This window comes from Gracilinanus agilis, chromosome 5, assembly GCF_016433145.1.
Source record: "Gracilinanus agilis isolate LMUSP501 chromosome 5, AgileGrace, whole genome shotgun sequence".
Taxonomy (NCBI): Eukaryota; Metazoa; Chordata; class Mammalia; order Didelphimorphia; family Didelphidae; genus Gracilinanus; species Gracilinanus agilis.
The window spans coordinates 76,539,723-76,553,136 of record NC_058134.1 but is presented as its reverse complement, the minus strand read 5'-3'; the positions used below and the strand labels follow the sequence as shown (position 1 = coordinate 76,553,136).

General features: G+C 40.1%; 1 protein-coding gene across 1 annotated transcript in view; it reads right to left on the bottom strand.

Moving 5' to 3' along the window:
• CCNY (cyclin Y) overlaps positions 1 to 12,887 on the bottom strand; it is a 319,156-nt gene extending 306,269 nt beyond the window's left edge. The window contains exon 1 of the mRNA XM_044678945.1: positions 12,694 to 12,887. Coding sequence (XP_044534880.1) covers positions 12,694 to 12,847 — 154 coding nt within the window. The 5' untranslated portion in view covers positions 12,848 to 12,887. The remainder of the gene's footprint in view (positions 1 to 12,693) is intronic.
• Between the last annotated feature and the right edge of the window lie 527 nt (positions 12,888 to 13,414).

The following is a 13,414-nucleotide window of genomic DNA, read 5'->3' as shown; positions in this document are numbered from 1 at the left end:
AGGGAGGAAGGGAGGAAGGGAGGGAGGGAGGGAGGAAGGAACCCTTGCATCTTTCCTTCAAATATGAAGCATAAATAAGATGAAGAGTAACACTAAATGCCACATAAATGCAATTCCCTGATCCTTCTGCCACTAAGGACAAAGAGGAGCTACCTGTATTAAAACTGCTATCTATTACTGGCCAATCTCACAAAGGAGGAAGGAAATGCTGTGGGCAAACAAAAGGAGACTGGATCCATGGAAAGTATCAAATTATCCTTGCCAAGTACCAAAAATAATGCTTATGGTCCAAGAAATGCAAGCCAGTTGAGTTTGCAAACCTCAAATTTCCAAATCTGTCTCATGACAGATATTTCTGATCATGTAGACTTTAGAAGGATGCATAGAAAGAACAGCAGGAAAACAAGTTAAGCTACTATTAGTATGAGAGAGCCCTGACTCCAAGCTTGGGCACCACTAAATTCCAGAAATCACTCAGCTAATTATAACTGTACTTCATTACAGGGCTATAACCAAGAATTTTCACCAAAATCCCTTTCAAAACCCAACCAGGAATTATAATTTTAAGTCGCATACCTCCTCCTACTCCTGTGTAAAAGTAGGAGGTCCAAAGGTGAGGAACATTACAATGTCAGATTTTCTCTTCTTTGTTAGAAAAAATACAGGGATGGCTTTCTGGGGAAAGGGAGAGATAGAGACAATATCAAAACAAACTATATTAAGTAATATAATTTTCAAAACAAGAAATATGACAAAGAAATATCCCAAGAGGAGAGAAAACAGTACCCTTTGCTGGCCCCCAGACCATCTTTTTGAGGTCTTCCTTGATGTTTTTCATCAGAGCCATATAGTAGATTGATTAAATCTCTCTTAGTGATCTTATCAACTCACAAGTTAAATTATCATTTCTATCTTGATGATTACCCAAGTCTATGTACTAAATCATTCCTCCCTCAACTTAACTCCTCCATCATCAACCCAGCTTTAGACATCTTCACACAGATGTTGCATAGATATCTCAAATTCAACATGTCAAAAACAAACCTCATAACTTCCCAGCCCCCCACTAAACCCACTTCTATTCTAAAACTTTCTCATCCTTTTGAGGTTACCACCATTCCTCTACAAACCCAGGTTAGCAACTTCAGAGTCATCCTCAACTCTTTCCTCTCTTATCCTGCAAAGTTAATCATTTGCTAAGTATTGTTAACTCTGTCTCTCTAATCTACTCACAAAATACCACCCTAATTCAAGCTTCTCCTCATCTCTCACCTCAAAAATTGTAAGTCTCCTAATTAAACTTGCTACTTCTAGTAACTCCACTCTCTAAGCAGTCTTCTATAGAGCTGCCAAGATGGTCTTCCTAAGGCCCAGATCTTACCATTCCATTCTTCTGCTCAATTATCTTGAATGTGTATCTATGGTTTTTATAACAAAATACAGATTCCTCAGCTTAGAATTTAAAATTCTTCACAATCTACCTTCAAATTAAGTTTCTGGATTTACTTCGCACCACTCCCATTTGCATATTCTATGTTCCAGAAAACCTTGCCTATCTGTTATTGCCCAAACTCAGAATTCCACCCAAAAGGCCTATGACAGTCTAGTTCTTTACAGGCTGTCCCCCAAAGCTTTGAAAGCATTCCCTCCCCACTTTTTTCTCCAAGCTCAGTTTAGATAGCAACTCTTCTCATTTCCCCCCAAACTGTTAAGTGTCTGTTTCCCTTGTTGAATGCAAGCTCTTTAAGGACAGAGATATTTTCATTTTTGTGTTGGTGTCCCCAGCACCTTGTACAAAAGAGATTTTAACAAATACTTGATGAATTTAACTGAACGGGACAGCAGCCTCTTCCTTATAGCTTCCACTACTTCATGAGCCTCTGGATGATGAAAATCCCCCCAATCCCATAGACCTGCTCTGGCTAAAAAGACAAACTTTACTAAACAAATAAAGGGGAAAGAGGCCTCAGCAAAATAAAGTGCCAAGCTTAAATAACCAAGCTAACAAAACAAAAGAATTGTTCTATTGTTTAACACTGTCTTACCCAATCCACCAGGCAAGCCCACGTCACCCTCCTGACTCCCCTTATAAAGGCAGGGAGTGATCATGGGTACTTAAAGTGGTCAAGGGGTCAGAAATATCCTTCTTACATATATCCAATCCAATATACACCCAATGCCTGGCAACCAGCTAAACAATGCTTTTGGGGTAAGGAGCTAGAAAAGAACAAAGTATCCAACTGGAGAAAAGGTTATTTCTCAATATGTCAACATACAAAGTGCAGAACAAATTTTATTATTAAACACTTTATTTTAGCAGAAAGAAAATTACATTGCCAAGGTGACAACATCATGGAAAGAACGCTAAATTGGAAGGGAATGGATCTGGGTTTGATCTCGGTTTTGCCACTTTCTATATCCAAATGACTTAGTCTCAGTATTCTCATCCAAAAAATGAGGGCAGTTTCACTACATAGATGTCTAAAGTTTCTACTTTTAGACATAAAGACTGTGATATTATATCAATCCAGGCACCAACATAACCAACATAGCAGAACTTCTATACCCAAGCAAGTAATACCTCCTTTAAAGCAATGGCCAGGAGAGGATGTCCATTAATTCCATCAAAGCTACCATTTCTCAGATAATATCTGGATTTCTTTCCTCTTCTTCAAACTACCTTCACAACCAAACCTTTGCAAGGATGGAGATCTACTATAAATAGACTTGCCATCAATCTGGCATACTTGGAAGAAAATAATAGAATAGAAGAAAATAATACAATACAATTTACAATGTCTTGGGGTTATTCTATCCCCTAGAATGACCCTTGCTCCCATTTTTGCTGGAAAGAGACTCCCTATGCAAAATCTTACTGATATGAATATAAAGTCAAGGAAGTTGTCATTTGCAGAATGGGAGACAGAAAAGCCATATACAGATTCATACACACACATATTTTTATAATAGTTTTATCAAATCCAATTGTGAGTTTGACATTTATAACTCTAATCTTTTAAAACCTGGATGTGGCTGCCCCATAAGCATGAACACTGAAACTGCCAAGAAAACTGTTGCCATGTTGTGGCTTACGAAGCAGAGGAAGAAATTCCAAGAAGCTCCCTTCTGCCTCCATTGACAATGAAGGGAGAGATTACTCACAAACTTAACTTTGCTTTGAGTTATATGGTTCCATGCTGTAACTTTGGAAACTTGTAACACAAACAGCTGGGTATGGTTGGCAACAACTTTTGTTCCTTTCCAACCTCTACCTACATACAACACACCTTAGGATGATGCAGGACCAGAATTCTAGTTTTTCTTCCTGAGCCAGTCTGAATTCCATATTCAAAGTCTTAAAGTCAAGGAGTCCCAGTTTCCATGCTCTCTGACAAATAATACTCATGCAATCCAGTGCCAGACAATATAAGTTAGGTATAAATGGACAAATCCACATTACTAGCAGGCGTTTCCACACCAGAAATCCTCTACACCCATGAATTAATAAATCTGAACAACAATAATAAAATCTGATATTAGTTAATGTGAAGATTTAAAGATTTTTGTTCTTCTTACTCTACCAAATGTAGGGATTTTATTTTCTACATAGCAGCTGGTATTTAGTGTGTGTAAATCTTCATGAGTTGCTATGCTAACGCAACCATAATTTTCATTTAAGGATCACTATGGTTTTCTAACTTGTAAACCTAAAATGATATGTATTATATACTTACTGGAGTTGAAGCTATCTCTTAGGTTTACTCAGAGTTTGGAGAAACTCCTCTACCTATAAAATATTAAAAACCTAACAACCAGGAAAAGCCACATCTGTGGGAAAATGTCTGGCTGTACTAAAGTTCAGACAGCCTCGGATGAGACAAATTATACAGCATTCCAAAATGATTAGACAGTACAATAAGTTCACCTCACCTTCTCTCACTCCTCACTCCTGCTCGTGCGCTCTCGCTCTCTCTCTCTCTCTCTCTCTCTCTTACACACACACACACACACACACACACACACACACACACACACACACACACACCAGAAATCAGATAAGACAAAAATGATACCAATAGCAAAAGAGGACCTTAGACCACATTCAAGCTAAAATAAATGAATGAATAAATGAATGAATGAGTGAATGAATGAATAAATGAATAAATAAATAAATAAAGCTCAGGTATTGCCTGGGACTTACACTAACTTAAACCTGTGTGGCATTCCTGGATTGAGGTAGAACAAGAATGAATTCCTCAATGAACCACTGATGGCAAATATCTAACCCTTTAAGGTAATTGTAAGTTCACCAAGACATGAGAAACTAACTCAGTTTCAGTAAGGTTAAGCCATCCCTTCTATGCCAGATGGATATTTTTTCTTTCCTTTCAACCTAAAAACTACATAAATCTTTGTGCCACATGGTTCCACTCACCCAGAGGTGCCAAACAAAAGATGAGAAAAGATTTCTGTTCATTACAAAAATTCAACTTAAAAATCCCTAAATGTCTAACACTTCATACATACTTTTTGTCCCACTCTAATCCTATATCCAAAAGAGGTTTTTAAAAAAGAAGAAATAGTCTTATATCTGCAAAAATATTTATAGCAGCTCTTTTTACGATGACCAAAAAACTGGAAACAGATGATGTCCAACAATTAAGGAACAACAGAATAAATTGTATCATATAAATGTGATAGGGTGTTATTATGATGTAAAAAATAAGGAAGTAAATTATTTCAATGAGACATAGAAGATTGTTTGGATTGATGCAGAGTGAAGTGAGCAGAACCAGAAGAATAATTTATACCGTAACATCAATATTATAAAATCAAATAATTTTAAGACTTTTATAAATTGATGAAAAATAAAATAAAAAGAATCAGGACAGTTGATATACAGTAGTAACAATACCACCAAATGAACAACCTTAAAAGCAATAAAAACTCTGATCTATTCAATTATATTTCAGAATCCAGAGGACCAATGATGAACTATACTCTCTACTTCCTACAGAGGTGACAAAGAGTACCATAATGAAGCATATCATTTTTGTTTTTAATTTTTTCCAGATTTTATGTCATTACATTTTTAATACTCATTTTCTGACATTTTGCAACACATGTTCTCTCCTACCTCTCCCCTTTCTCCAATAAGTCAAATAACATGATGTAGGTTGTACATATGTTATTACATATAATACATATTTCCATATTTGTCATGTTGTGACACAAGATACATATTGCTTACACTAGAGAAAAATCCATGGGGGGAAGAAGTGAGTATTCCCAAATAAATAGCCAGGCACAGCTACCTCAAAGTTGAAGTTTTACTGATAAAAAGGAAAGGGGAAGGAAGAAAAGGCTTTCAAGGATTAGGATAAGATCTGGGAAGCCCTGAACTGTTAGGTAGAAACAGCCCCTCCCCCTTCAGGAGGGAAGGGCAGACTTTATAACTAGCTTGCCCTCAGAGCCTATAATTATCACTTTTAATATCTAAAATAACTAAATTGTGACAAAAATGCTAATGCAGGAAAGGTCTAGTTCAGCTAAACAGGCAAACTGCAGAGAAGAACCAAAATGGCTAATGCCATAGGCCACCAATGCTACCCAGAACTGGGCTCAACAAAGAGAGTGACCTGCTCACTTCAACCCCCATGAATCAATTGTCCCTAACTGCTTTAAACTGTCCCCTGACCCAGAGTTCTCCAGAGGGGTGTCCCTTGGAATTCTGGGTGAGGTTTGTCCCTGTATCTTGCAGGAATTCCACCCTGCCATTTTCCATGTTACCGGAAATGAAGTGAAGTATGCTTCAATCTGCATTTGGACTCCATCTGTTCCTTCTATGATGGTGGTAGATATCCGTTTTCTTTATGAGTCCTGGATCTTCACCTTGTTGACAATAGTTAAGTCATTCACCATTGTTCATCATCCACTATTGTTGTCGTTGTGTCCAACATTCTCCTGGTTCTACCCACTTCACATTACATCACTTCATATAAGTCTTTCTAGGTTTTTAGGGGTTCATCTTGAAAACATCTTTTTTGAACATAGGCAATGAGGAAATTTGTTTTGCTCAACTATGAATATCTGTTACAAGGAATCCATTTTTCCCCAAAAAAAATGTGGCTAGAATGGGAGGGAGAGAAACTAGATTTCTGTTTATTAAAGAAAATAAAATTGAAAAGAAGAAAAGAAAGGATTGTGATATATTAACATTTCTATTCCCTATCCTATCCAAGCATTCAATTCTTTTGGTTAATTTTTTCCCAAAATTAAATCAGGTCAGATCACTTTGGAAGAAAAGTATCAGAAGATGGAACAATCCACAAAAGGCATTAACTCACTCTCTTCCTAGTGATGAAAGAATAAAATACATAAACCCAACACTAAGAAACTTGCTCACCACAAATCATTATTTGTCTAAAGTAGATATCTGTAGCCTACCCTCTATAAGGCTAGATGAAGTCCCAGGTAGCAATACCAAGCCCTAACTTAAATAGGAGAGCAAAAATCTCTAACTAGAAATTTATCCAATATAGCAATTCCGAGTTCATACACTGTCTCAGCAGGATGGATGGATTCTGCGGGCATCCCCTCTACCTTTGATGCTAAAGCCAGGTTATTGTACTTATGGTACTTTTAGAGCCTCAGAGTTTAGGCAAGAAATCCTACAGGCCTATCTTAAAGAAAATGAACTACCAACATCCCCTTAGCCAATAAATCACCTTGAAAAACAGATCATAGTTAAGGCCTGCCCACCAAGCACTGAAAAGTTAACACAAGACTGACACTCCATAAAGAGAGATTTATTAGCATTACTGGCTAGAGGGGCCTAACAAGAATTGATAGAGATAATTTACTCAACATACCAACAAGTACTTAGGATAAAAAATAAGCCATCTACACCCCCACAAAAAAGGAATCTGCCTTTTCATGCCGATGCTCCACATTGACATTTTTACCTAGTAATAAGGCCAATTCACAATCACAGGGCTGGACTTGTCGGTTTCAATTTCCACAGGTTTCCTGCAAATCACTTTTTGTTTGTATTGTCAAGCCTCTCTTTGGTTTCATTTTCAGAGCTCAGTCCCAACTGCTACCTCTGGCTGAAGTCAAAGAAAAACATCAGCTTCTACATGGCTTCTCACCTGGAGTTCCCCCACTTCCTGACTGTGCATCATTCCTCTGGATTCAGAAAGAATCCTGCTTAAAGACCTTAGATTGTTGCTTTGTGACAGGACCCAAAACTTCCAAGAAGGCATAAATAAGGGTCTTAACTCATTTGGGCTCACCACATTTTCCCTGTACTTTTCACTCAACTCACTTTGGCAAGCACTTATGAACCAGGCAGTGTCCTAGGATTACAAAGGAGGGAGAGGGAGAGAGAAAGAGGGAGAGGGAAAAGGAGAGGTAAAGAGAGGGAGAAGGAAAGAAGTAGAGGGAGAGATAAGGAAAGATAGAGAGGGGGAGAGGGAGAGAGGAGGAAAGGAAGGAAGCCCTTTACTTAAGGAGCTTACATTCTACTAGGATGAAAAACAACAGGAACACATACATGTAAATAGAAAATATATACAATGTCATTTGGGAAGGAGAGGAGACATATACCTGCAAGGAGGAACAAGAAAGATTTTGTGACTTGAAGTAACCTCTAGAATCCCCAAAGCACAGACTGAGGAGAGGGTGCACTTTGGCTAGGTCTCATCTGTGCTAGCTAAGTCACTAGAGGAGGCTCTCTGCACTACCTCACCACCCACCAGTACAGGCAGGGAAACGAGTCTCACAATAATATCTTCAAATGAGCCATCTAGTTGTTAATCTAAGGAACTGGCCAGGCCAGTGTTTCACTCCTTCTCTAATCCTCCATAGAGCCTTACACATAATAGATAGTAAGTGACCTTGCGACAAAAGAAAGACCTAAAGGCACGGACACAACTATAACTGGCACTACAAACACACTAGCCAATCCCCATTCAAACAGCAATAGAAGGTTTCTGTTCCCTATTCCTTATTCTACTATTATATGAAAATCACGATAACATAACTGAGCAAGAGATAAGACTGAAATTAATTTCAAGAATGAGGAAATCCAACATTCTTGTATACATCTATAGAAAGGATACAATTATTTTAAAGCTATGGCTCTCAAAGGACATCCATCCCAACCTTTTTTAATAGTTGAGGACTTTAGGGCAGAAAAGTCCCAAGGCCAAAAGACTGGTTATTAGGGTGGAGGAAGTAAATGGGGATAGAAATAGAGCCCAGGTCTCCTGATTCCCAGTTTCAGCATCCTTTCCACTACATCCTTGTGTTGGCCATTAGGCCTCAGAGATAAGCCTAAGCTCCTTTCATTGTAAGCTAAATATACTGAATCTCTCCCCAAGATAAAGGCCAGTCCTATCTGCTGCTCAAAGAAATCACTAGAAACTACATTCAATTTCCAGCTGCTAAGCTTCCAAATTTTCTAGTAAGTTTTTTTAGATGAACAGCACTAAAAACATGTTTTTATAAAAACATAAGGGGCTATTTTTTGCTTTTTTTCCCCTCCAAATCTACAAGAGTATGTTTAGCTATCAGAAGACTCCTTTAATGAAGGCAGAAATATTGTTTAAAGAGCTCGTCTTTAGTCTTCCCCCAGGTCTTTGGCCTGAAAAAAAAACTTTCAGCTATTATTTTGCATTTTGTGGACGTCTGTCTCCTTCAAGAGACTATATAGATCCATCCACATATATAGTATATATGTAGATATATATCTACACACAATATGTATCTACACACTTAAGTTTATATACATATGTACATGTGTGTTTGGTCAATGCCTATTATTTCATCAGTATGGAAATTCCAATTATTCCTTATACAGGACCTTCCATCTCTGACCTCTGCTAATGGAGATGGACAACTGATCTATCATTGATAGTTTTAGAAAACTGCCTTCAGAGGGGCTAATTGACTTGCCATTGACAATACAGCTTGAATGAGTCCAAGATAGAACTTAAATCCCAATTTCCTGACTCCATGGCCAGCCCTTTATTAAACAGCTACACTGGCTCAAAAATAGTCAGTCAAAAAGATAATGCTGAACTGCAAGCCAAGACATACTTCCAGCATGACAGCATGGTTTAAAGAGCAGAAGGCAGGTAGCCAAGAGGACTAAGTTTTAATACCTCATCTTCCACTAACTAGCTTCATCACCCTGGGGATATGGTAGAAAGAGCATCCAATCCAGAGTTAAGATATCCCCTTCCTGACCTCGGCCCTGGCATTAAAACAGTCATGTGACCTAAGGTAGCAGATCATCTCTATTCTTCAAGGCTCGGTTTCCCCATCAGTAAAATATACAGGTCCAAGGAGATGACCTTGAAGATTCCCCCTAGCTTTAAGAATTCTATTAAGAGCCATTCATAGGCTTCTTTGTACATCATCTGCAGGATGAGAAGAAAGTAATCTTGTTTCATAAGGGTTAGTTCAGACATAAAACAAGATTTTAAAGGGGGAGGAAAAAAGCAGTACATGAATGCAGGATGTTAACAATATTATAATAACCAGAAAGGGCGCCTTCCCTTCCAAGGAAGAATTGTGAAAAATTCGAGCACCCCAGTAGTTTGTGATGGGAATGTTTTTTAACTTCAATAAAAGCAGCTGTCCTATGAGAATCTTCATATATTAAACAAGCAGAAGCAGGAAGTACTGTTGGGGACACCACATGAAACACATTTAATAAAGTAGGCATGATTTCTGCTGGCTGCAGAGCTCCATACAATAAACTCAAAATGATCCATGAGTATGTGTTTGTTATATGCCAGAGAACTGACTGAGAGTATTCATTAATGCTTATTCCCTAAACTTTTCTAAACTTCTCACTTCCAGCCATGCTGCTACCCCCCAAACTCATATACTTTAAGAAATAGCATTTGTTTTAATAAAGCAGTTTTTGCTACTATTAAAAGAAAACTGGAATTGCCCAGCTACTTCTTTTGACTGCTAGTGGAATTCAAAAATGTTAACTCATCAGCTTCTGACTTTGAAAAGCAAATCAGCACAGCTAGCTCAGGAGTTAGGCCAAACTCTAACCCAATCTAAACAAACCAGTGGTCTTATTTCTGACCTTCAGCTCCGAAGAAGGGGCAGCTCGGAAAGCTTGAACAGAGCTCAATGGAGTGAGTAAATCCTGTTAGTATTACTTACTGAATCAGATTTTGGGAGAATGACAGAACATTGTTTAAGGAGTGAATTAGCATTTCTGGGATTAGAATGGCATCATCTGAGGAGCCTCAGCCAGGAATTATACAGTACTGCAGTGATGCTATCACTGAGGAGAAGCCTCCTGCCAAATAACTGTTCCCACCCCAGTCAGCCTTTCCTCTTGAAACAATAAAACTTTCTATAATCCACCCAACTATCGCTCAAATTATCCCAAGCTCTCAAAAGCAAAATCCAGAGACTTCCAAATATCCCTTCCCTCCCCCCCTGCTCCAGGATGCTTACCAACTGAAACCTCAACTCTTGCAAAAGAAAAAAAAAAAAACATATGATACTGTTCTATTGTTCCCACAAAATCCTTCCAAGCTGTTGCACCAAAGAGCTGGTTACAATTACTTTTTTCTGTTTTCTTATTATAGACATCTACATAACCACTTTCTAAAAAAATCAGACTCCCTTCTGTATATAGGCAAATATATCATTTGAGATTAAAAACCTCCACAGAATGAGAGCTCATGAGAATCACATAGAAGTCATTCCCAAACAAGGAACTGTATATAGGTCCAGTGTAAGGTATTGGATAACAGTATTCCATAACAATCTCATAAACTTGGAAGCAATGTAGGTTTCAATCTCAATACCTATCTACAACCCAAGGTCAAGGGAAGGCAAGACTGAAAGTTTTTAAAGTTGAAATCTAGCCTACAGAACTGAAGAAAGTTACCACTTCTGAGAATTAGATTATGTCAGTCTTGCCATGTGATGGGAAAATAATAATTCCTTTTGTGCTGCTTAAATTGGGTTTTCCACTGTCTTAACACTGGAGTCAATGCTCCATTCTCAAACAGACAGGAATTGGATTATTACAAGAGAGAAAGTACACACTTTTGCCTCATCAGTACTTTCTTTCATGCCAACACAAGGAACTTGTATAGAACAGTTAACAGGGCCAATCAAACAGAAGATTCTTGGCAAAACCAAAGAATCAAGAAATCTCTGGCTGCAAGTTTTACAAAAGGCTAAAAATATCCAAATTTTTTACTTAAAGCACTCTTCAACTAAAAGCATAAACTAACCTCTTACTGAATGCTCCCTGCTAAGAGTCAAGGGCTAGCAAGGATAGAAAGAATAAAGCCAATGGTTAATCATTAAGAGGGGGCAACAATCAGGGCATTATTTCTTCCAACTTCTATACTGAAACCAAAGCAGTGTGCCAGACTAGAGTCACAATTCCATAGAAAGATAATATAACTCAATACATAAGCTCCTTTTTATAGTATTAGTTTAAGTAAAGTCATTATCTGATTGAATCCAAATTTTTCTCCTAATCGCCTAATATTCCTGAAAATGTGCCAAAGAAGAGTATATTATTTGTAGTTCTAGTACTGTAGTACAGACTGAAGAGAAAGGTTTTGCTGATTTTTTTTTTTAAGCATTTACCACACAAGGTGGGGGAAAAACAGCAACTAACATGAAACCAGGTCAGGCAGGCTGACAAGTGCAGTCCATTTTTAGTGTCTGATTAGTAGAAGAGTACAACACACCAGGAATCCAACTGTGTACTCAAACTGCGAGGCGCTCTTCAATAACTATGACTCCAAAATGGGAGTTGGCCACCCTCACCTACCCCAACGTTTATTCATTATCCTGGAGCAATGGAAATAGATTTCACCCAGTGCACTCACTTCTCTCACCCTCTCTTCCCCAGGAATATAATGTGGTTACCCAAGGCTAAAATGAATAAATAAATAAATGAAGCCAAAACTGCCCTCTCCAAGGTTTGACAGCTCTCACTTCTTCCATCTTCTCTGAAAAAGAAGGTGGGGTGGCTGTCACTGAGGCCCACAGCCTATTCATTCTGTCCAGCCCTAACGTAATACCCAGGTGGTCTAAATACGACAGGAAAGTTTTTTTTCTGCCACTCACTGGTCCAAACTTCAGAACAAACCAGCTGCACAGATGCAGCAGCACCCAACAGAGAGCTCCCCAAGAGATCCAGAACGCCGATTTCCAGTTTAGAAACGATTATTCCCATTAGAACCACAGTTAACAAATGCTAGTGCTTGAGTTGAGAGGAGGAGTGTTGTAAAGCAAAGAATTCACTCGAGAGGGCATAAAATCATAAAGGGACTGAAACCATTCAGAGTTGCCGAACAGTTGGGACCAGAGAGAAAGGAACGTTGGGAATGATATCCATCCTTCGCCTCATCCTTAGATTTCGGGTTTAACTCTCGAAGCACAGGAGAGAAGTTGGAAGGGAAGGGAAGAAAGACCAAAAAAGAGCCCCCCTCCTTCCCATAGCCACTCTCCCCAACAGCCCAATTCGAGTTCTTGACCCCCTTTCCAGGACACAGAGGCGGGAGCGCGCGCACACACAACGCAGAGATACCTACACAACCGAGCGATACACACACACACACACACACACACACACACACACACACACACACACATATAACACACGGAATTCTCTCTCCATCTCGTACTCACCATCAATGTTCTCTCGGTCGCTAATGTGTTGCAGGTTGCAGCCTGTGTCCTCCCGGCTCAGCTCGGTATCGGGCCGATAGGATTCCAGCCGGGAGTGGGCATTTCTCCTGAGCTTGGGGCTGGACGACACACAGCAAGACGTAGTGTTCCCCATCTTCACTGGCCTCCCCAATTCCTCCTCCCCTGGCTTTCTCCTTCCACCACTTCCCCAACCCCCCCGGGGATAGGGGTGCAGGGTAAAGGGGCGGGGGCAGAGGAGGGAAGGGATGAGGGGCAAAGGGGGTAGGGTCGGGGTTAGGGATAGGGTGGGGAGGGAGGAGGAAGCGCGCGGCACTCGCTCCCTGCCGCGGGGGGGTTGGGGAGGATGCGAGCCGCAGCCCAGCTGCCCCGGTCAGCAGCTGCAGCAGGGGCAGCAGCGGCGGCGGCGGCGGTGCCTAGCCATGGGCGGCGGAGGAGGAGACAACAACGGGGAGCAGGAGGAGGAGGCGGAGGACCAGGAGGCGGAGGAAGAGGAGGAAGAGGAGGCGGAGGCGGCTTCTCTGTCAGCACCCGCGGTCGCACACGCTCGCCGCTCTCCCCAATGGCTCATCCAACCGGCCTCTGCACGAAAGCACGTCCTAGCTGGCTCCGCGGTGCAGCGAGGGGAAGGAAGACCCCGACCACTCACTCACTCACTCACTCTCTCACACACTCACACACACATGCACGCACGCACACTCAC